This window comes from Salmo salar, chromosome 05 (genome assembly GCF_965601325.2).
Source record: "Salmo salar chromosome 05, fSalSal1, whole genome shotgun sequence".
Lineage (NCBI taxonomy): Eukaryota > Metazoa > Chordata > Actinopteri > Salmoniformes > Salmonidae > Salmo > Salmo salar.
In genome coordinates this window covers 12,353,532-12,378,639 of record NC_138295.1, presented here as the reverse complement: position 1 = coordinate 12,378,639, position 25,108 = coordinate 12,353,532, and the positions used below count along the sequence as shown (strand labels likewise).

The 25,108-nt window shown below is 43.2% G+C and overlaps 1 protein-coding gene across 1 annotated transcript; it reads left to right on the top strand.

Moving 5' to 3' along the window:
* Positions 1-311: 311 nt before the first annotated feature.
* LOC106604320 (zinc finger protein 711) lies at positions 312-22,449 on the top strand. The gene is made up of 10 exons (XM_082975046.1): positions 312-531; positions 1,752-1,831; positions 2,082-2,179; positions 2,421-3,599; positions 6,082-6,231; positions 7,926-8,069; positions 8,392-8,529; positions 12,666-12,806; positions 17,520-17,686; positions 18,832-22,449. The coding sequence occupies exons 3-10, from the start codon at positions 2,101-2,103 to the stop codon at positions 19,951-19,953; spliced, it is 3,120 nt and encodes a 1,039-aa protein (XP_082831172.1). The 5' UTR covers positions 312-531; positions 1,752-1,831; positions 2,082-2,100; the 3' UTR covers positions 19,954-22,449.
* The last annotated feature ends 2,659 nt before the right edge of the window (positions 22,450-25,108 follow it).

The following is a 25,108-nucleotide window of genomic DNA, read 5'->3' as shown; positions in this document are numbered from 1 at the left end:
CAGAACCTATGAATAATCCCACTGTTATATCCAATTGAACCAGGCAATTTGTCTATTCCAACATGTGTAGCTGTCATAGTAGGGGACAACTTTATTAGGGTACATGAATGATGAGTGTGCACATGATTAATTGTAACTTCAATGCCCTGCTGTCCTCTATCCAATGTTGAACCCTGTCCGATAACCAAACACATGTATATTCTTATTTCATCAACTGCTGTAACAATCCTGATCAGTAGGTAAGTCAATTCTCTTTGTGTCAACTTGACAATATCGATGTGAACTCAAAGCTCTCGCTTGCGTGACGCAAATAGACAGGGATCAGCGCTAAACGAGGCCACGCATTGTCTGGCCCACCCGCCCTCGGTTGCGAGCGAGCAACGTGATTGGCCCAGGCCTCGGAAAGAGTGCCCGGGGATCCAAATGTACAGGCCGCATTTATCTTAGAGTCGAAAAATAAACCCAAACAATAACAGACACAAGCGAGAAAGGAGACATATCGACGATCCATTTGAAGGAGTCCATAATAAGGTAAAACATTTCGAAACGATTGAAATTGCATATCAAATATAAGACTAGGGCCCAGTCGGCCGTTACGGGCCTTCTACAGCCCGTCGAAAAACAACATGGTTGATAATGCCGCATGCGCTAGCTAACATGTTAGGCTAGCTAGCTAAAGTCCCTTCGCAATTACAAATGCATCGATAAATGTTTAGCTACTAGCAATGTTGTGAATGTACACGTCGATTGTATTTATTGTGGTATCGATCGCGTGTCACGGTGTTCATTTAGCACCAATCGTTGATGTATGAAGGTTTTATGGATTTTTAAAACACGCTATCAAACTAGCTAACCAAAATGGCGGAATCGAGGCTAACTAGCTACGGTTGTTGTGGTCGCAACGTTTTATATATACATATATCGTATATAACAGCCACCAAGCACTATACACACTGTTCAACGACTTATTACTGTTATATACATCCCTTTCTTTGCAGTATTGCACAACGTTGCGTTTGTGGAATTTCCCCCCAGATGTCGACATCTGCCGCAAAACGTCTGCACAACTCCGAACAAGCTTACTTAGTTCGTTATTAGCTAGCTGGCTAGCCCGATACAGATAGCCCTCTACCCCACCGCCACCCAATGAATGTGGATGTTTGCAAGTGTTAACACGAACATTTGGCAATCAGGTGGAATTAGTAACACTAACTAGTTGGTTCTGTTCGGTTTTTTTTTTTAAATAGCGAGTGCTCGCCAGCATGCCCTACAGTTGCATAATCCAGGCAGCCATGAAATTGGGCAATGAATGGTGGGCGTGTGTGGGACAGCTCAAATCATTGCAATTGAGAAGCAGGAAAAACAACCGTTATATATCCGTTCTAGGTCTCTTTCGACCGTCGCATAATAGAAATATGACCGAATATCTCATTATTCAGTCATATTCCATCTGAGCTAGGACTGACTCAAATGGCATCAACAAGTGTTAACTAATCAACAGTTTCCACAGTAGCACCAATTAAGTATGTGGTCATATTTTTCCAGCCATTAATTTTGTCAAGACCGACACAGCTATGCCAGTAGCTAGGATTCGGCAGTTTCAGTATCCTTATCATAAAATAGCTTACACAGAGGATATCTACTGGATATGTGATGTCATCAGTTTTTCCCACACTTCCTCTTGTGTTCCCTGGATGAAAGATCAATGTTTTCAGTGGCATCTTTCTCAGTTTGTTGTCCATTCTTTGCAGGGTTCTCTCCCCAAATGGAAGGAAGAAACACCAGCAACACATTGTTCATATTTTAGAGAGCATTGGCATCAAATGTGAAGGTAATACACACTGACAGTAATTCATATCCAGGGCCTGTCTCTGAGTAGGTGTGCTGCTCTGGGATCTGTCCATATAATATTATTCATTTTGATCTAAAAGCCAAACTGATCCTAGTTCAGCACTCCTACTCTGAGATACTTTCTGGATACCGGCCCTAATCATCTGACATTCCTGAATTCACATAGTGTGTAACGAGTATTGAACCTCTTGAAAGGATGTGTAGGCCTAACATGAATACTTTTATTTAAGCCTTTTTCAGATCAAAGAGATGGACCACGGCGGAGGGATCCTGGAGCTACACACACAGGAGTTAAAGATGCCTCACACCATGATCATGCAAGACTTTGGTAGGTCAATATAGCCTTGTGATAATGTATCCTTTGGGTTCATTAGCCTTCACTTGATAGCCCAATGCCTCATGCAAAGTTAGATGTTGAACACACTACAGCAATGTCTTGTGTAGATGTACCTTTTTTTTGGTGCTTTTCAACTAAGACGAAAGCCTGGAAATGCCTCAGGCCAAACCAGGGCTGCAGTGGAAAAACATTCCTGTAATAATCTTCCCCCTCTTACTGTTTCCCTGTGCAGTGGCAGGAATGAGGGGCCTGGCCCACATCGACGGGGATCACATTTTGGTGTCTGTGCCTGAGGGCATGCTCCTGTCTGATGTCATGACGGACGAAGGCATCCTGCTGGAGCACGGCCTGGAGGTGCAGGGCCTCGAGACGCAGGTGGAAGGCCTAGAGACGGAAGTTGAAGGCTTTGGAGCGGAGGTGGTGGAGCTAGAGACACAGATGGTCGAGGGCCTGGAGGCGGAGGTGGAAGTGGAGGGCCTGGAGGCGGAGGTGGAAGTGGAGGGCCTGGAGGCGGAGGTGGAAGTGGAGGGCCTGGAGGCGGAGGTGGAAGTGGAGGGCCTGGAGGCGGAGGTGGAAGTGGAGGGCCTGGAAATGGAGGGCCTGGAGGCGGAGGTGGAAGTGGAGGGCCTGGAGGCGGAGGTGGAAGTGGAGGGCCTGGAGGCGGAGGTGGAAGTGGAGGGCCTGGAGGCGGAGGTGGAAGTGGAGGGCCTGGAGGCGGAGGTGGAGGGCCTGGAGGCGGAGGTGGAAGTGGAGGGCCTGGAGGCGGAGGTGGAGGAGGCGGAAGTGGAGGGCCTGGAGGCGGAAGTGGAGGGCCTGGAGGTGGAGGGCCTGGAGGTGGAGGGCCTGGAGGTGGAGGGCCTGGAGGCGGAAGTGGAGGGCCTCGAAGCGGAGGTGGAAGTGGAGGGCCTGGAGGTGGAGGGCCTGGAGGTGGAGGGCCTGGAGGTGGAGGGCCTGGAGGCGGAAGTGGAGGGCCTCGAAGCGGAGGCGGAAGTGGAGGGCCTCGAAGCGGAGGCGGAAGTGGAGGGCCTCGAAGCGGAGGCGGAAGTGGAGGGCCTCGAAGCGGAGGTGGAAGTCCTAGAGGAATATCTAGAGACTGAGGTGATTGAAGGCCCTGAAATCGGACACGAACACTTGCTGGGTTCCGACGTGGCCATCGAGGAGGCTATAGACTCTCACCATCACCATGTTCTAACCTCAGACCTCATCCAGGGCTCAGTCCACCATCACCACCACCACATGCCAGACCAGCTTTTTGTGGAGCACCAGGAGGAGGAGGACGGGTTGGAGGGCTTGGACCAGGAGGTGTCGGTGGGGGAGGAGGAGCCAGTGATCCAGGCCCACGAGGAGCTGCCGGTGGACGTGGAGGCTGTCTCTCTGCAGACTGATGAGGAGGACTACCTCATGATCTCCTGTGAGTCAACTAGCCCTACAAACAGACTAATGAGGCTTGATTTTATTGAATGATTTGCTATGATCAGTGATATTAGGGCTGTCCCTTCTTTCGACCAATGGATTGGTTAGTTTTTAAACATGTATTTTTCCATATAGACACACCCTATGTGTTTTAATAAAATCATCTATGTGCATTGACAGTTTGATGCCTTAAGAGGGTGCCAGAGATCTAGAACCAACTATCCTCCCGCTCCTGCTGGCTTTCTGCCATTACTCTCCTGAAGTTTCCAGTAATAGGCTACACGAGGAGTCGGCAATCTTTCTCATGTGGAATGCCAATTTATCTTACCATTTCTACCGATCTACGTGACAGTTATGGTTTTCATATTCACATTTTTATGAAAGTTTAATTTAATTAATAATGACGTCTTCATATCTCAATCATTGTCATGTGGTTAATAAAAATTCTATCCAAATCTAAATGAAAATGATACAAACCTAAAACGTTACTTCCATTGCCAACTATGTAAAAACAAATAAAAACCTTACAGCCTGCAGATAGAAAATATCCTGATTTAAAAAAAATAAAATAATTAAAACAAATCCTATAATTCCCATTGGCTACACATGGCCTGTCTGCAACAAACTTGAAACATTGTGTCAACAATTAACATGTGTCCAGCCTGAAGCTAGAACTATCGAACTTGTTCCTCTTATAGAATATTAGCTAAAAAGTATTGTGGAGCTCCTGCACCTAAATATAAACAGCACCCAAAATGAGTACCGGAACCTATTACAGTCGAGCACTGATAAGAAGCATATTTTATGATGTTTTCACTGGATCACAGAATCACATTTTTCCCTTTCACGCTGAGGGGTTATCAAAAGAGAGCTGGAAAGATTTTTTCAAATACATTGAGGAACTATTGTCATTCTCAATGGATGTAAAAACAAAAATTGTTTGCTTGCTGTTTGAGGTGAAGAAAACATTACTTTGAGAAGCTCCACAGGTGGTGGTGTGTTAAGCCAATCAGAAATACTATCAGATCCCCAAATGGGCACATTTATGTCTACATTTGCGCGCATGCCAGGTAGCCTATGGGCCTACTTCCATGTGTGTGTGTCCTTACTCAACATTTGACAGGAGTGCTCCAAACAAAAGACAATGACTAATTTGACAGAACTCATAAATTAAATAAACCAAAAGTTGTTTTTCACAAGTGTACCAGGCATAGGTTGTGCACTCTGCAAACGTGTCCACATTGACACTGACAACAGGAAGACTGGAATAATATTGAATGGATTAAACAAATGACCGTAACAAACATTGTAGATTAGGAATGAAGGGTACATGTACAGTGGTGATATATGTAAAATGGAATCGATAGACACTAACAATCAAACGCAACCAATTCACACAATGAAGTTATGAGACAATGAATGTGCGCAAATTGGCGGTAGAGAGACGAATGCCGAAGTCGGCATTTACCGTGATTTAGCCTCAGCAGAAGTCGGGGCATCCATACTTCTTGCGCTTCGCGGAGCAGTGCAGAGCTGTTGTCAAGGAAGTGAGTTTCTATTTATACAGGGTGTACCGCTTCCCCCTACCGTCAACCAATCATGTCAATGCGGAGCTATTCAGAGCCCTCTTCATTGTTACAAAATTTAGGGGGCTCATTGACTATGTGGCACAGAGCTCGATTTGGCCTATTGGAGGCAACGCAATTGCGTCACACCTTCCATATGGGCCTCTGACAACATTTTAGAATCAAGCATAAATTGGCTTTTAGTCTAGAGTCTAGGATGAGTTGGACCGCAGAGTGAAGGAAAAGCATCCAACAAGCGTTCAGCATATATGGGAACTCCTTCAAGACTGTTGGAAAAGCAGTCCAGGTGACTACCTCATGAAGCTGTTTGAGAGAATGCCAAGAGTGTGCAAAGCTGTCATCAAGGCAAAGGGTGGCTACTTGGAAGAATCTCATTATATAAAATATTTTGATTTGTTTAACACCTTTTTTGGTTACTACATGTGTTATTTCATAGTTTTGATGTCTTCACTATTATTCTACAATGTAGAAAATAGTAAAAAATAAAGAAAAATCTTTGAGTAGGGGTGTCCAAACTTTTGTCTGGTACTGTGTGTGTATATGTATGCATGCATGTGTGTATATGTATGTATGTATGTGTGTTACTGCTCGACCTAAAACCATCTCGGTCGACCAACAGCCTAATGACCAAGCGACCAGTCGCCTAATTGGGGACAGCCCTAATTTGAATCAATGTTTACAACCACTGCAAATGAATAGGCTACAATAACTCTTTTGACCATTTTTGCCTTCCATGTCCTTGGTATTGTCCTACCCTGCTGCTGGGTAAAAGCTTACTGTCATGTGTTGTGTGTCCATCCAGTGGATGATGATGTTGGTGTGAAGCTGGACAGAGGAGATACTCCTCTAGAGATCACTACTGTAATCTTTGTGTGTGTGTGTCCGTCCATCCAGTGGATGACGTTGGTGAGAAGCTGGACAGAGGAGACACTCCTCTAGAGATCACTACTGAGGTGATGCATGACGAAGAATCCAACAAGGAGGGGTCAGAGGTCATCAAGGTCTACATCTTCAAAGCCGAGGCTGATGACGATGTGGAGATAGGTGAGTGATACTTCTATCTCGTTCAAAACAACTGGGAACTCTCCGACTTCAGTGCTTTCAAGACCACTGGGAACGCAGAAAAAAAGAGCTCCGACTGGGGAATAATCGGTTTGAACGGTCATCCAACTCGGAAACTCTGGCATCTTTCTAGAGCTCCAACTTTCTGGCCTGAAGATCGCCGACGTCATGATTTGACCTCGGTTATTTCAGAGTTCCCACTTGTCTTGAAAGCGCCATTCTTTCATCAACGAGGCCAACATTTCAAGAGCCACGTGTCAATTGAAACGTGAAGCATCATTTTCATATTCTGAATGGCATTAAACTATCTTCTAACGTGAAGTATCAGCTACATACATGGAAATGATAGTTTAGATGGTAAGTGTTCCCTGGAGGAGTAGAGAGAACATAAACTGTGTGTGACTAGCTAGGTTTCCATCCAATTGGTGACAGATTTTTATGCAAATATTCCAAAATCTACATAAGAAAATATGCGCATTTTCCCACCAGTGCTATTTCCCCAAAATTTACTTTTTGTATATAAAATCAGTGCGTGATGACGTAGTGCACACAAAATGTACTTTTTCGCTTACGTTTTCATGTACTGAATAAAAAGTAAAAGTTAAATGTGTTTCCATCATTTTCAACTCAACTGATTGTGACAAAACTAACTGTTGCGTTTTAAATAGCAAATGTGTCTACTCTGGTCTGAGTACAACAGCTCTCAGATAAAGTGAGGGTAGGCTAGTCTACATAATGACATTATTATGGACAACAGACAGATGTAGATTATTTGTCAAACAGCAGTCAAGCATCATCTCACCAGAATAAGACCCTCGATATTTATTGAAAGGAGCATCAATGTCACAGTGCACTTTCAGCACCCTGTGAAGTTCATCACAACTTATTTCATCTATAGCCTAATAAACTGCATGGTTTCCCGTTGTATTGGGAGGACCACACAACATATCATCGCGTGACTCCCAAGTATACTTCCATATGGTTATTCTATATCAATATTTGCACATAAAGGCGTTTTCTCGTGTAATTAATTTTACCGTCATACAACGATCCCACCATGTCGAATAATTGACAAATTATCTGTCAGCATCTATAAAATTGTACCAAAACTTCCTGTTTCCATCACAGCTATCGCAACTTTGTTTTTATATAGTATAACTTTATTTATTCAAAACAGTTATAGTGCTATTTCTATCGTTTTTATTATATTTCACTAGTCCTGCATGTTGGAGCTCGAAGCCTAAGATTTTCAATGTACCCTGCAATCACACCTGCAACCCTAAACATGTGACCATTAAACACTGTGAAACTCTACTAGCATTAAAAACTGTCTGTTGAACACTCTGAAACTTTACTAGCATTTAAAAACTGTCTGTTGAACACTCTGAAACTCTACTAGCATTAAAAACTGTGTATTGAACACTCTGAAACTCTACTAGCATTAAACTGTCTGAACACTCAAACTCTACTAGCATCAAACTGTCTCTGTCTATTGAACACTCTGGAACTCTACTAGCATTAAACTGTCTATTGAACACTCTGGAACTCTACTAGCATTAAACTGTCTATTGAACACTCTGGAACTCTACTAGCATTAAACTGTCTATTGAACACTCTGAAACTCTACTAGCATTAAAAACTGTGTATTGAAGTGTGGTTACTGTCTTTGTCTGTAGGTGGGACCGAGGTGGTGTCTGAGAGTGACTTCCATAATGGCCACCATGCTGTGTTGGAGTCTGGGGGAGGAAGCAGACATGGCCGGGGGGAGAGGATGGTCTACATGGCTGTGAAGGACCACGCCCAGTCAGAGGAAGATATCAGTGAGTAAACACTCTTCTTTAAAAAAAGAACTCCCCATCTGTGAAGGCTTGTTAGTGGAACCCTTAATTTCACCTGTCCTATCATGTGATCAAACACGCCTGGATAGGTTCATTATTCTTCATTTGTTTTCTCTCCAACAAATAGCTTTCACAGGTGCCGTTCAGAAGGATTTGAAGAGGACTTTGTGCAAGTCAAGTGTTTGTGCATGTTCTGTACATGTCTGTGTCGCTCTGTTTTCCAGACGTGGCCGACGTGGCTTAGCAGGTGTAGGTGGTTGAGGAGGAAGGTAAGGGTTGTTACTGAATCTGTCTGCGTTTACAGATGTGTCAGACATGGCAGAGCAGGTGTACATGGAGGTGATTGTAGGAGAGGAGGAGACCTCTGCAGTCCAGGAGAACCAGCTAGATGACTCTCCAAACAGCAAGATGTTAGTCCCTGTCTCCTGGGCTGCTGCCTACGGTAAGAAATACGGATTTGTTGCGTCAACTGGTTTTATATTCATTAATAACAGCATTCCTTAATCTGGATATAACACACACACAACTATGGGCTCTATTTTTAACAAACCTAACGCAATGGTAAGTCCAAGCCCTGGAGGTAGCCCTGGAGGTAGCCCTGGAGGTAGCCCTGGAGGTAGCCCTGGAGGTTTGATGAATAAACAAATTGTGGCTTTTGTCGGGGCTTGGCCCCTCACTTGCCGATCGTAACATGCTCCATGGCTAAATATGTGGTTGTGTATTTACTATCTTTTATGTATTGCCTTGGAATCAACTCCAATTCCAATGTTAGTTTGTTTTATAGTTTGTTAAACAGCTTACAGAAACAAAATAACAAAATATAGACCTATCCCGTCTTTGCTGAATATGTTGGCTCGAACCTGTTTGCAGTCCACATTGTTTTAAGTAATTGCATGGCTTTAATGTGGAAATATATACATACAATCAGCACTACAGGGCCTACAGTCAATTACATTAGGACTGAGCATGGACATGCCAAACGTTGTCAATAAGCATGATTAAATTAATTGTTATTATTTTAGGCTTAAAAAGAGAGAATAATTGTAATACAATTCTAAAGAAAAAAACTTGTTTTTAAATAAGCTAAATGTCTAAATACACTTACAGGCACCATAATTGCTTCCTGCGGGCATGTCATTTTTAAACACCGCAGGCTGTGGTTTTACGCACATCCAAACTGTTCACAGCAGCTGGACAAAGATCCCATGTAAAGAGAAAGGGAGAATGTCCCTTCACCCGTTATACTGCTTCCAAATATGTTTTATGTACATGTTGGAACTGTCTTACAGATCGCAGTCACACGGACGTTCTCACCGTTAAACCAGGACACTGAATCATTCTAATAAGTTTGGTTTTAATCAAATTAAACAAAACCAATCTGTTTTTCAACAACAATAAATCCATGTAAAATGAAATATTATCATAAAATATATTGAACCAGCCAAATTGCAGTTGAAGCAGCTTTCGTTATAGTAGGCTGAGGGTAAGAGTAGCCAACAGAGGGCTTGGGTTTAAACCAAAAAAAATGAAACGGGAAAACAATTTGTTACAGGAAAGTAACTTCTAAATACGAGGTTGGCCGGTATTCACCGAGTTTCTCATCTCTCGTTTCACGATGGACGTTGAAACCCGTTGCCCTGAGTCTTACTATACTTATGTTGACTTTTTGGGGACCAACAGTTAATTCCCATTCAAAATCAGATATTGCCTAAGCCGGCAAAATGCCCTCACTTTTCTGAATTTAGTTGGTTTACTATTCTTGTGAGGACTTCTGGTACTCAAAAGTATAGTAAAACGTGTACACGGGCGCACACACAGACCTTTCAGGAGTAGTGCTTGTTTTAGTATTTTCTAAACCTTATTTCTCCTCCCCTGCTGTTTATATATATATATATATATATATATATATATATATATATATATATACAGTACACATTAATGTATCTATATGCTATTACACTGAACAAAAATATAAACGCAACATGTGAAGTGTTGGTTTCATGAGCTGAAATTAAAGATCCCTGAAATGTTCCATACGCACAAAATGCTTATTTCTCTCAGATTTTGTGCACAAATTTTTTTACATCCCTGTTAGTGAGCATTTATACTTTGCCAAGATAATCCATCCATCTGTCAGGCGTGGCATATCAAGAAGCTGATTAAACAGCATGATCATTACACAAGTGCACCTTGTGCTTAGGACAATAAAATGCCACACTAGACTGTGCAGTTTTCTCACACAACACAATGCCACAGATGTCTCAAGTTTTGAGGAAGCGTGCAATTGGCATGCTTACTGCAGGAATGTCCACCAGAGTTTTTGCCAGAGAATTGAATGTTAATTGCTCTACCATAAGCCACCTCCAACGTTGTTTTAGAGAATTTGACAGTACGTCTAACCGACCTCAAAACTGCAGACCACATATAACCACGCCAGACAGGACCTCCACATCCGGCTTCTTCACCTGTGGATGGTCTGAAACGAGCCACCCAGACAAGCTGATGAAACGGTGGGTTTGCACAACCGAAGAATGTCTGCACAAACTGCCGGGAGTCCTACGTTATCCACCACCATCACCTCATGTTTCAGCATGATAATGCACGGCCCCATGTCGCAAGGATCTGTACACAATTCCTGAAAGCTGAAACTGTCCCAGTTCTTTCATGGCTTACATATTCTCCAGACATGTCACCCATTGAGCATGTTTGGGATGCTGTGGATTGACGTGTACGACAGCATGTTCCAGTTCCCAGTGTCCAGCAACTTCTTACAGCCATTGAAGAGGAGTGGGACAACAGGCCACAATCAACAGCCTGATCAACTCTATGTGAAGGAGATGTGTCGCGCTGCATGAGGCAGGTGGTGGTCACACCAGATACTGACTGGTTTTGTGATCCAAGGCCCTACCTTTTTGTTTTAAGGTATCTGTGACCAATAGATGCATATCTGTATTCCCAGTCATGTGAGATCCATAGATTAGGGCCTAATGAATTAACTGATTTCCTTATGAACTGTAACTCAGTAAAATCTTAGAAATTGTTTGATGTTGCGTTTTGTTTTTGTGCAGTTTAAATAAGTCTTTCTCCTCCCCTGCTGTGTAATTCAATTTAAAGGGCTTTATTGGCATGGGGATCGTGTTTACATTGCCAAAGCAAGTGAAATAGAAAATAAATTGAAGTGAAATAAACAATAAAATGAACAGCAAACATTACACTCACAAAAGTTTGAAGATTAGACCCATTTTAGATGTCATTATGGCTATATTCAGTGTTGTAACAATGTGCAGATTGTTAAAGTACAACAGGGTAAATGCATCTAAATATGGGGTGCCTTTGTGATGGCACTCGGTGGTATTTCACCCAGTACATATGTGACTTGATCAAATTGGGATTGTTTTCAAATTCTTTATGGGTCTGTTATCTGAAGGAAATATGTGTCTCTAATATGGTCATACATTTGGCAGGAGGTTAGGAAGTGCAGCTCAGTTTCCACCTCATTTTGTGGGCGGTGTGCACGTAGCCTGTCTTCTGTTGAGAGCCAGGTCTGCCTATAATAGCAAGGCTATGGTCACGGAGTCTGTAAGTAGTCAAAGCTTTCCTTTATTTTGGGTCAGTCACAGTGGTCAGGTATTCTGCCACTGTGTACTCTCTGTTTAGGACCAAATAGCATTCTAGTTTGCTCTGTTTTTTTGTTAATTCTTTCGAATGTGTCAAGTAATTATCTTTTTGTTTTCTCATGATTTGGTTGGGTCTAATTGTGTTGCTGTCCTGGGGCTCTGTGGGGTGTGCTTGTGTTTGTGAACAGAGCCCCAGGACCAGCTTGCTTAGGGGACTCTTCTCCAGGTTGATTTCTCTGTAGGTGATGGCTTTATTATGGAAGGTTTGGGAATCACCTTCCTTTTAGGTGGTTGTAGAATTTAACATCTCTTTTCTGGATTTGGATAATTAGCGGGTATCGTCCTAATTCTGCTCTGCATGCATTATTTGGTGTTTTACGTTGTACATAAAGGATATTTTTTCAGAATTCTGCATGCAGAGTCTCAATTTGGTGTTTCTTGTTTTGTGAATTATTGGTTGGTGAGCGGACCCCAGATTTCACAACCATAAAGGGCAATGGGTTCTATAACTGATTCAAGTATTTTTAGCTAGATCCTAATTGGTATGTTGAATTTTATGTTCCTTTTGATGGCGTAGAAGGCCCTTCTTGTCTCTCAGATCGTTCACAGCTTTGTGGAAGTTACCTGTGGTGCTGATGTTTAGGCCGAGGTATGTATAGTTTTTTGTGTGCTCTAGGTGAACGGTGTCTAAGTTGGAATTTGTATTTGTGGTCCTGGCAACTGGTCCGACAGAATCTGTGCAGAAGATCTAGGTGCTGCTGTAGGCCCTCCTTGGTTGGGGACAGAAGCACCAGATCATCAGCAAACGGTAGACATTTGACTTCAGATTCTAGTAGGTTGAGGCTGGGTGTTGCAGACTGTTCTAGTGCCCTCGCCAATTTGTGTGTGTGTGTTGAAGAGGGTGGGGCTTAATGTGTTTTTATATGTAGATAAGTCTGTTTCTCCTGCTGTTTAAATGTAGATAACAACAGTGTGGACGCAGTGAAGAATGGAGGGACCAGGCCATACCTTCAGATCAGAGATGGTCAGGACACCAACAGAGCCCTCAAACAGAAGATCAAGAAGAAGAAGAGGAATGGCGAGACACGGCAGTGCCAGACCGGTACAGACATTACATTATCACGGCAGTGCCAGACCGGTACAGACATTACATTATCACGGCAGTGCCAGACCGGTACAGACATTACATTATCACGGCAGTGCCAGACCGGTACAGACATTACATTATCACGGCAGTGCCAGACCGGTACAGACATTACATTATCACGGCAGTGCCAGACCGGTACAGACATTACATTATCACGGCAGTGCCAGACCGGTACAGACATTACATTATCACGGCAGTGCCAGACCGGTACAGACATTACATTATCACGGCAGTGCCAGACCGGTACAGACATTACATTATCACGGCAGTGCCAGACCGGTACAGACATTACATTATCACGGCAGTGCCAGACCGGTACAGACATTACATTATCACGGCAGTGCCAGACCGGTACAGACATTACATTATCACGGCAGTGCCAGACCGGTACAGACAGACATTACATTATCACGGCAGTTCCAGACCGGTACAGACAGACATTACATTATCACGGCAGTGCCAGACCGGTACAGACAGACATTACATTATCACGGCAGTGCCAGACCGGTACAGACAGACATTACATTATCACGGCAGTGCCAGACCGGTACAGACAGACATTACATTATCACGGCAGTGCCAGACCGGTACAGACAGACATTACATTATCACGGCAGTGCCAGACCGGTACAGATATTACATTATCACGGCAGTTCCAGACCGGTACAGACAGACATTACATTATCACGGCAGTGCCAGACCGGTACAGACAGACAGACATTACATTATCACGGCAGTGCCAAACCGGTACAGACAGACATTACATTATCACGGCAGTGCCAGACCGGTACAGACATTACATTATCACGGCAGTTCCAGACCGGTACAGACAGACATTACATTGTCACGGCAGTGCCAGACCGGTACAGACAGACATTACATTATCCCTTCGTCTGACATGAGCTCAAAGAACATGCAACTAGTTATGTCTCCTTAATATATAAAATGATCAGAGGGTTGAAAACATGGCAGAGATTCCCTGATTCTTCCTTTTTGTTTCTTGAAATTCTGCTCTTAGACCTTGTGTGAGTTTTGATCTGCTCCTCGGTAATATACACTACATGGTCAAAAGTATGTGGACACCTGCTAGACAAACATCTCATTCCAAAATCATGGGCATTAATATGGTGTTTGTCTCCCCCTTTGCTGCTGTAACAGCCTCCACTCGTCTGGGAAGGCTTTCCACTAGATGTTGGAGCATTGCTGCGGGGACTTGCTTTCATTCAACCACGAGCATTGGTGAGGTCGGGCACTGATGCTGGGCGATTAGGCCTGGCTCTAAGTCGGCGTTCCAATTCATTCCAAAGGTGTTCGATGGGGTTGAGGTCAGGGCTCTGTGCAGGCCAGACAAGTTCTTCACACTGATCTCGACAAACCATTTCTGTATGGACCTCGCTTTGTGCACGGCGGAAGGTAGCGTTCTCGGGTAGGTAGCGTTCTCCTGGCATCCACCAAATTTGTTTGTTGGACTGCCAGATGATGAAGCGTGATTCATCACTCCAGAGAACGTGTTTCCACTGCTCCAGAGTCCATTGGCGGTGAGCTGTACACCGCTCCGACGCTTGTCATTGCGCATGGAGATCTTAGGCTTGTGTGTGGCCGCTCGGCCATGGAAACCCATTTCATGAAGCTACCAACGAACAGTTCTTGTGCTGACGCGCTTCGAGGCATTTTTTTATTTTTTTATAATTTTTTTCACTTTTATTTAACCAAGGTAGGCCAGTTGAGAACAAGTTCTAATTTACAACTGCGACCTGGCCAAGATAAAGCAAAGCAGTGCAACAAAAACAACCACACAGAGTTACACATGGAATAAACAAACGTACAGTCAAAAACACAATATACTTTTTTTCTATGTACAGTGTGTGCAAATGTAGTAAGATTAGGGAGGTAAGGCAATAAATAGGGAATAGAGGCGAAGTAGTTACAATTTAGCATTAACACTGGAGTGATAGATGTGCAGATGATGTGCAAGTAGAGATACAAAACAATTATTTATAACAGTATGGGGATGAGGTAGTTTGGTGTGCTATTTACAGATGGGCTGTGTACAGGTACATCGGTAAGCTGCTCTGACAGCTGATGCTTAAAGATAGAGAGTGAGATGTAAGTCTCCAGCGATTTATCTTTTATTTAAAAAAAAAATAATGAAATTTGTTCCAGTCATTAGCAGCAGAGAACTGGAAGGAGAAAAAAAACATAACAAATATTTTAAGAATTATAGATACAGAACTCCTTTATGCACTCGCTATGTCCGATTTTTAAAATAGCTTTTCGGTGAAAGCACATTTGCAATATTCTGAGTAGATAGCCCGGCATCACAGGGCTAGCTATTTAGACACCCACCAAGTTTAGCCCTCACCAAAGTCAGATTTACTATAAGAAAAATGTTATTACCTTTGCTGTTCTTCGTCAGAATGCACTCCCAGGACTTCTACTTCAATAATAAATGTTGGTTTGGTTCAAAATAATCCATAGTTATGTTCAAATATCCTCTGTTTTGTTCGTGCGTTCAAGACGCTATCCGAAAGGGTAAAGAAGGGTGACGCGCCCGATGCGTTTCGTGACAAAACATTTCGAAATATTCCACTACCGTACTTCGAAGCATGTCAACCGCTGTTTAAAATCAATTTTTATGCCATTTTTCTCGTAAAAAAGCGATAATATTCCGACCGGGAAACCGTGTTTTAGTACAAAGAGAGAAAATAAAAACATGGGGTCCCCTCGTGCACGCGCCTCAGTCTCATTGTCCTCTGATAGACCACTTACCAAAGGCGCTAATGTTTTTCAGCCAGGGGCTGCCTCGACATCATTCAGCTTTTTCCCGGGTTCTGAGAGCCTGGGAATGCTAGTTCTGAACGTCACATGCTAATGTAAAAAGCTGTTTTTTGATATAAATATGAACTTGATTGAACAAAACATGCATGTATTGTATAACATAATGTCCTAGGCGTGTCATCTGATGAAGATCATCAAAGGTTAGTGCTGCATTTAGCTGTGGTTTTGTTTTTTGTGACATTATATGCTAGCTTGAAAAATGGGTGTCTGATTATTTCTGGCTGGGTACTCTGCTGACATAATCTAATGTTTTGCTTTCGCTGTAAAGCCTTTTTGAAATCGGACAGTGTGGTCAGATAAAGGAGAGTCTTGTCTTTAAAATGGTGTAAAATAGTCATATGTTTGAAAAATGGACGTTTTTGGATTTTTGAGGAATTTGTAATTCGCGCCACGCCTATCATTGGATATTGGAGCAGGTGTTCCGCTAGCGGAACGTCTAGATGTAAGAGGTTAACTGACTTGCCTAGTTAAATAAAGGTAAAGAAAATAAATACGATTTCCGATTGTTAAGAAAACTTGAAATCGGCCATTCCAATTAATCGGTCGACTTCTAGTTAACATGCATGAAACGAAGGCTTTTACGGTTACAGAAGTCAACAAATGAGAGCGCCTAGGGAATAGCTGTGGAGCTGGGGGCTACAGGGCCTGGGTTAACCTCAACATCACCAGAGGACCAGAGGAGGAGTAGGGTAAGAATATGGCTAAAGGCTGCTCTACTGTGAAATAAAACAATAATAACTAACCTAAACAGCAGTAGACAAGGCATATTGACGTTGGGGAGAGGCATGTGTAGCCGAGTGATCATAGGGTCCAATGAGCAGGTAGACCTTTACAACTAGCTGGGAGATGGGCCTAGCTCGAGGCTAACTGGTGCTTGCTTCGGGACCGAGGCGCTAGCCAGGAGTAGCCACTCGGATTGCAGCTAGTTAGCTGTGATGATCCGGTGTAAAGGTCCTGAGCTTGCTGTAGGAATCCGGAGATGGGGTAGAGAAAAAGCAGTCCTATATGCTCTGGGTTGATATTGCGCTGTGCAGACTGGCAGGTATTGACCAAGCTGAGGCTGGCTGGTGTCCGAGTTAACGGTGAGGACCTCTAGCAGTGGCTAACTGACTACTAGCTAGTTAGCTGGCTAGCTTCTGAAGGGGGTTCCGGTTCCAAAGTATAAAAATAGCAGATCCGTACCACATTGGGTGAGGCGGGTTATAGGAGAGTATATTCTGTCCGTAGATGGAAAGTGAGATTAAAATATATGAAAAAAACTAGGAAAACAACTATATACACGTGACAAGACAAAACACACGTCCGACTGCTACGCCATCTTGGAACATACATTTTGGAACTCTGTAGCAAGTGTTGCAACCGAGGACAGACATTTTTTTGTTGCGTTTCAGCACTCGGCGGTCCCATTCTGTGAGCTTGTGTGGCCTACCACTTTGCTACTGAGCCATTGTTGCTCCTAAATGTTTCCATTTCACAATAACCTCACTTCCAGTTGACCCGGGCAGCTCTAGCAGGACGAAATTACTTGTCGGAAAGGTGGCACCCTACGATGGTGCCACGTTGAAAGTCACTGAGCTCTTCAATAAGGTTGTTCTACTGCCAATGTTTGTCTATGGAGATTGCTTGGCTGTGTGCTCGAATTTATACACCTGTCAGCAATGGGTGTGGCTGAAATAGACTAATCCACTAATTTGAAGTGGTGTCCACATACCTTTGGCCATGTTGTGCATCTCTGCTCTTTGTCTGTCTGGTCAGCTGTGGTCATACGTTCTTAATTGGCTCACCTGGATAATTAAAGGCTAAATAGATTTCCCCTCTGTCTCCTCTCAGCTTTGATCATCGGTCCAGACGGCATGCCCCTGACCGTCTACCCCTGTCACATCTGTGGTAAGAAGTTCAGGTCACAAGGCTTCCTCAAGTGCCACATGAAGAACCATCCTGACCACCACGTTAAGAAGTACCAGTGTACCGACTGTGACTTCACCACCAACAAAAAGGTCTCTGTCATCTCTCATATCTCTTGATGTTCCCGTCATTGGACTTTTTCTGTTATTATTCTCCTCTTTTCTTCTCCCCTTCATTCTTTCTTCTTTTATGTTATTTAAGAAATAATGCCTGAGAACCTGGGAATTATCAGACAAGGGTTGTTCTGAGGCCCAAGGCGAAGTCAAGGGTCAGGATACTGCCTTGGAGGGAGTTGTCCCGCGATAATTCCCAGGTTCGAGGGCGTTAGAACTTTTTGTAAAATGGTTGCAAACATATATTTATTCATTAAAATATGAAGGACATTTTAGAATTAAAAACATTATTTTAATGAGTACATTTTGTTTTTGTATTCTGAAGTTTCTACCCAAGTGTACTGGTCATGAGTTATTTTCTCATGTTTTGACCCTGTCGTTAATGCTAATCATTCGATGTTGCGATGCCATTTGACCTTGCTATGCTAAACAAATCATTGGCATGTAGCTAGCTAGCAGAGAGTCAATGATGATGCTGAGAGACAAGCACTTCAATAAAATAATGATTCAAATAAATGACAAATAGAATTCATGGATTTCTGAGTGTTTCCGGTTTCCATGGTGAATTATTAGTTTCAGGTTCATTCTTGGGCTAGCTAGCCTATTGGCAGGGGAGAAACCCCCCTTCCCCCCAACTGTTGCAAACCAAATAGTAGCATGGAAAAAATTGTGTGCTGTTTTTTTTTTTCATTATTTTATTGAAGTGCTTGTCTCTCAGCATCATCATTGACTCTCTGCTAGCTAGCTACATGCCAATGATTTGTTTAGCATAGCAAGGTCAAATGGCATCGCAACATCGAATGAATAGAATGATTAGCATTAACGACAGGGTCAAAACATGAGAAAATAACTCATGACCAGTACACTTGGGTAGAAACTTCAGAATACAAAAACAAAATTAAATTGATGAATTTCCTGCCTGGTCTGCTGGACAGTGGATTTATGAGATTAATAGGTCATGGTATTTTGCGTGAGTTGTTGTCCCATAACTCCTGCACATCAACCAATCAGGATCCAGACAACCCGTTTTATAATATATGTTGTAACTCCTCCCTCTTAAGTGTGTTGCTCTTGTGACCTGTCTGTAAAATGCACTACAAATATATTCTGTTTTGTTTTTGAAGGTCAACTTCCACAACCACCTGGAGTCCCACAAGCTACTGGTCCATCGCAGTGACAGAGACAGAACCTCTTCCCCAGACTACCCAGAATACAACAGGACCACCCCAGAGTACACAGAATACAACAGGACCACCACAGACTACCCAGAATGCAACAGGACCACCCCAGAGTACACAGAGTACACCCGGCGTTACCATGAAGACAGCCAGCTAGGGTCTAACAAGCTGATCCTGAGGGACAAGGAATCCAAACTGCACCACTGTAAGTACTGTGACTATGAGACTGCAGAGCAGGGGCTCCTCAACCGCCACCTATTGGCCGTTCACAGTAGGAACTTCGCCCACGTGTGCGTGGAGTGCGCTAAAGGCTTCCGTCACCCGTCAGAGCTCAAGAAGCACATGCGGACCCACACGGGCGAGAAGCCATACTGCTGCCCGCACTGTGACTTTCGCTGTGCAGACCAGTCCAACCTAAAGACTCACATCAAGAGCAAGCACGGTGCCGACCTGCCTTTTAAGTGTGGCCACTGCCCCCAGGCCTATGCAGACGAGGGGGAGCTGCAGCGGCACACAGAGATGGTGCAGGGCCACAAGACCCACCAGTGTCCCCACTGTGAACACAAGAGCACCAACTCCTCTGATCTAAAACGACACATTATATCTGTTCACACCAAAGACTTCCCTCACCAGTGTGACGTGTGTGAGAAGGGCTTCCACCGGCCCTCTGAGCTGAAGAAACACTCAGAGACACACAAGGGCAGCAAGGTGCACCAGTGCAGGCACTGTAACTTCACAACCTCTGACCCTTTCACCCTCAGCAGACACATCCTGTCCGTTCACACCAAGGACCTCCCCTTTAAGTGTAAACGCTGCCGGCGAGGGTTCCGCCAGTCCACGGAGCTGAAGAAACACATGAAGACCCACAGCGGGAGGAAGGTGTACCAGTGTCAGTACTGCGAGTACAACAGCCCGGACGCTTCAGGATTCAAACGCCACGTGATCTCCATCCACACCAAGGAATACCCCCACTGCTGTGACTACTGTTGTAAAGGCTTCAGAAGGCCCTCGGAGAAGAGCCAGCACATAGCCAGGCATCACAAAGATATGCTGATGGAACGTTGCTAATACAATGTTGACACAACGTTACCCGGACAGACAGACTGACACACTCACTCCTTAGTCTATGTAGACCTTTTTCACACGATGAAGGGGGAACACATTTAGGCTGTTGACAAGGATGGAATGGTACATTTAGACTGCTAGCGATGATAACATTCTGACTGACTGCTTCTCTTTTTCTACTGGTTGTATAGAGTAGGATAGGTCTCACCAGGCCCCTCCCCCCATTTCCTCTCCCCCAGGAGTAATCAAACTAAGCATGTGGTGGAAGTTGGTGAAGTTTAAAACCAGTGTATATGTTGTCAGTGGGGCCGCCTGTCACTTTCTGTATTTATTTATCTGCAGAGAGAGGATTCACCCTATGATGAACATCTTTCTGTATTTATTTATCTGCAGAGAGAGGATTCACCCTATGATGAACATCTTTCTGTATTTATTTATCTGCAGAGAGAGGATTCACCCTATGATGAACATCTTTCTGTATTTATTTATCTGCAGAGAGAGGATTCACCCTATGATGAACATCTTTCTGTATTTATTTATCTGCAGAGAGAGGATTCACCCTATGATGAACATCTTTCTGTATTTATTTATCTGCAGAGAGAGGATTCACCCTATGATGAACATCTTTCTGTATTTATTTATCTGCAGAGAGAGGATTCACCCTATGATGAACATCTTTCTGTATTTATTTATCTGCAGAGAGAGGATTCACCCTATGATGAACATCTTTCTGTATTTATTTATCTGCAGAGAGAGGATTCACCCTATGATGAACATCTTTCTGTATTTATTTATCTGCAGAGAGAGGATTCACCCTATGATGAACATCTTTCTGTATTTATTTATCTGCAGAGAGAGGATTCACCCTATGATGAACATCTTTCTGTATTTATTTATCTGCAGAGAGGATTCACCCTATGATGAACATCTTTCTGTATTTATTTATCTGCAGAGAGAGGATTCACCCTATGATGAACATCTTTCTGTATTTATTTATCTGCAGAGAGGATTCACCCTATGATGAACATTTTTTTCAGGGTCTCAAAATATGTCTGTGTGTACCTGTTGAATCTCTGGGAGAAAGAAATGGACAGAAGGACATAGTCCTCTAATACAGGAAGTGGTTATTTGAGAACGTCACTCAGGCCTGTTCTTCTCTCTATCTCACCAGACTGTATCTGGATCAAACTAGTGGATCAAACTAGTGGATCAAACTAGTGCATACTAGAGAGCTGCAATGCTCTGCTACCGACTAGTATCTTCAAACCTGGGTTCAAATCATTTTTTAAATATTTCTTATACGTTTAGCATTTCCTTTATCCTGCCTAGAGTGGACTTTTGCGAATCGGTTGGTTCCGTTGTGCCAGGCAAGCCCAGCGAAGGTATGTATTTGAAATGATTACAAATAGTTTTTGAACCCAGGTCTAAGTATCCTCCCAATAACTTGGTTTATACCCTAATACGGTTTGTTTTAAAGGCAATCTGAATCACAATCATGTCATTATGAGCCTGTGGGTCCTGTTTGGGTGGTCCACCTGTGAGGTCAGAGTGGAACAATGTTTACACAAGCACCTTAACCTACGAGCTACGAAACCAACTCATTTTAAAAAACAAACAGAACTTTGTTTTGTTTCTTAACAGTGCCAATTTATTATTAATTAAACTTGTTTAATGTTTTGGTGTTTGTTGGACAGATGGTTCTGTATGTTTGGTAAAAAAAACTTCAGCAGTTGTCACCACCATTTTTTGACCTTGTGAATGCCACTGTAAGTTGTGTAAATGACCTTGTGAATGCCACTATAAGGTGTGTAAATGACCTTGTGAATGCCGCTGTAAGTTGTGTATATGATGTGTGTGTCATCACATAGAACACAGATGTGGTCACACACAAGCCAACCATCTGATGGTCATGTCTTATGTTCTGTTTCTTCTCATGCACTGAGCTCTGCTAAAACAGACATCTGAAAAGTAAAGTGATTTTAAGTCTCAAACATATGCCGTGTAAAGAGATTGTGTGTTTGAGTCAGTAGAAAGCACTTTAACTATTATTTTGTTCATTTTACATGTACGCAAAGGGTGTATAATGTATATTCCCTGAATGAGACAATATGAGTGTTGGAAAAGAGTTGTGGGTATTTCAGGGCCTGTAGTGGGACGGTAGTGACCAGTATTCATCAAAATGTATTATCAATAGAAAGCTGTCTAATGAACTCTTCTGTTTTGATATCTGATAGGTAATTAGTTGGTCTTTCTGTTGAGATTTCTGCTCACTGGTGTCCAGCAACCCCACAGTCACTTGGCTACACACACCTTAACTACAAGGGTGGAGAGATTGTCGTTGGAGTCTTAAAGTATGCACAAAGTATTCACATAGTAGGCTGGCCATGAAATGAATTGTGTTAAAAAAAAAATGTATGCATTTTCTTGTACTTTTTTTGTTGTCTGATTTGTTCAGAAACTACTGGTGAGGAGCAACCAAAATAAACTATTATCTTTTTAGTTTTTGCTGTCCTTTTTGGGGGGCATTTAGAGCCTCAAAGGCTCTAGTGAGTAGTGCACGACTAGGGAATAGAATGTCTTCTCTTGCTCAATCATCACCACAAGATGGCGGTCTAACTCCATGGAAATGTAGGAAAATTCAAACGTTATATCAAGCTTTACCGATAAGGTATTACTCATTTGAATAGTATGACAACTAACATAAATGATCATATAAATACCTAGTAATTAACTTAGGTCAAGAGTGGGTTACCATATTGAAAATGGGGAAGGAGTACTTTTCCAATATTTGTCCCAAATGGCACCCTATTCCCCATATGGTGCACTACTTTTGACTAGAGCTCTAAGGGCCTTGTAAAAAAAGTAGTGCACTACATGGGGAATATGGTTCCATTTGGGACAGACTTTATATGTGACGCTACCATGCTGCTCCCTCTAAGAGACAGAACTTATCGAACTGTGATGAAGTGATGTCAGCACTTCTGTGCTTCTCTCCTTCCATACATCAGGATTGATTCTCCAGGCAAGACCGTTTAAATGAACCCTGAGACAGAGCGCTCACCCTGGCTTGTATTCCAAAAGGCACCATATTCCCTACATAGTGCACTTACGTGTTGACCAGAGCCCTATGGGTTGTATAGGGAACACGGTGCCTTTTGGGATGCTCACACTGACTGTATGTCCACTGGTAGAAATGAACCCAGACGGAGAGGATGGACGCTGGGGGGCGTTAGTCCTGTAGTTGAGAAGATGAAGGCTGGGCTTCAAGTAGGCCAGCCTAATTAATATTAGAAGGGATGCTCTGGGCTGCATCAAGTTGGCCAGCCTAATTAATATTCAGTAGAAGGGATGCTCTGGGCTACATCAAGTTGGCCAGCCTAATTTAGTATTCTGTGGAAGGGATGCTCTGGCTAGAATCCTGCTGAAGGATTTCGGGAAGACAACGTTCTGTCCTTTTTTAGAGGGGTTGTGGCATCATCCACATTGAAATTGACATCATACATGACCCTCAATTTGATCCATTGGACCTACTGATAAAGATATAGAATATCGTTTATTTTAGAAATATATCTATTTATTTTTTAAACTTTTTACCTATTTGTTGTGATATCCAATTGGTAGTTGCAGTCTTGTCCCATCACTGCAACTCCCGTACGGTCTCGGGAGAGGCTAATGTGGAGAGCCATGCATCCTCTGAAACATGACCCTGCCAAGCCGCACTGCTTCTTGACACACTGCTCGCTTAACCCGGAAGCCAGCCGCACCAAGGAGGAAACACCGTACAACTGGTCACCGAAGTCAGCGTGCCCACCACAAGGAGTAGCCTAGAGCGCGATTGGACAAGGACATCCCGGAAATGTTAATAATGGTTTAGAGACAGTAGTAACAGTAATATGTTAATAATCTCTCTGTGTAGATGCTGATTAACCATGCCTCTCACAGGAGGGACACGGAATAGGACAGGTGGTTTCGCATCGTTGCTATGGGCACCGGGGAGTGGAAGAGGAATGCAACGTCATATTCCCATGGTTGATGCACTGAATATATCACATACACCACTTACTAAGTGCTGCTGTCTGCAAGGTAAAGCTGCTGAGAACAGTGAGATCAATAAGAAGAGGCCTTTATGTCTTCCTACTTTCTGCCTTTAATGATCCCGCTCAATTCAATTCAATTTGCTTTATTGTCATGACGTAACAATGTACATATTGCCAAAGCTTACTTTGGAGATTTACAATATTAACATATTAATAATAATCCATTTGTCAAGTGAGGGAACACCGTGTGGCTCAGTTGGTAGAGCATGGTGTTTGCAATGCCAGGGTTGTGGGTTCGATTCCCACGGGGGACCAGTACGGAGAGAAAATGTATGAAATGTATGCATTCACTACTGTAAGTCGCTCTGGATAAGAGCGTCTACTAAAATGTAAATGTAATGGGACAACAGTAACAACAATAACAAATGGTCAAAATAACCACACAATAACAATAAGCATAGAGGACATGTGCAGGTTGGTTGGTCCGTCAGACACTGTCCCTCATCTTATGACAGGCAACAATGTAGTGCGCTGCCAACCCACAGCTCTCTGCGTCCTCCCCCAACAGGACGGGTAGGCTATTCTAGTCAGAGGTCTTTGAAACCTTGAATAAGGGTTTGAAATTTGGGGAAATGATCCTAATTGTTTTATATTTTTTACATTTTGTCAGGAAATGCAGCTCTGTCTCAGGTTCTGCTGTGGTGCAGTGGTTGCACAGCCTTTCCTCTACAGGGAGCCAGGTTTTCCTGTGTCTACCCTTCTCAATGACAAGGCAGTGCCCACTGAGCCTGTACTTTGTCAAGGTTTTTCTCAGGTTATGATCAGTAACCATGGTCAAATAGTTTGCCACGGTGTACTGTAGATTTAGGGCCAGATAGCACTGCATTTTGCTTTGTGTTTGTGTTTCCCAATAAGTCATGTAGTTTTGTTTTGACTGTTTTAATTTGTTTTGATCTGATTGATTGGATGTTCTGGTCCTGAGGCTTCAGTGTGTTAGTAGAGCAGATTAGTAGAACAGGTTAGTAGAACAGGTTTGTGAATAGCCCCAGGACCAGCTCGATGAGGGGACTCTTTTCTTTGCTCAGCTCTTGGCATTGCAGGGCTTGGTAATGATATGAGAG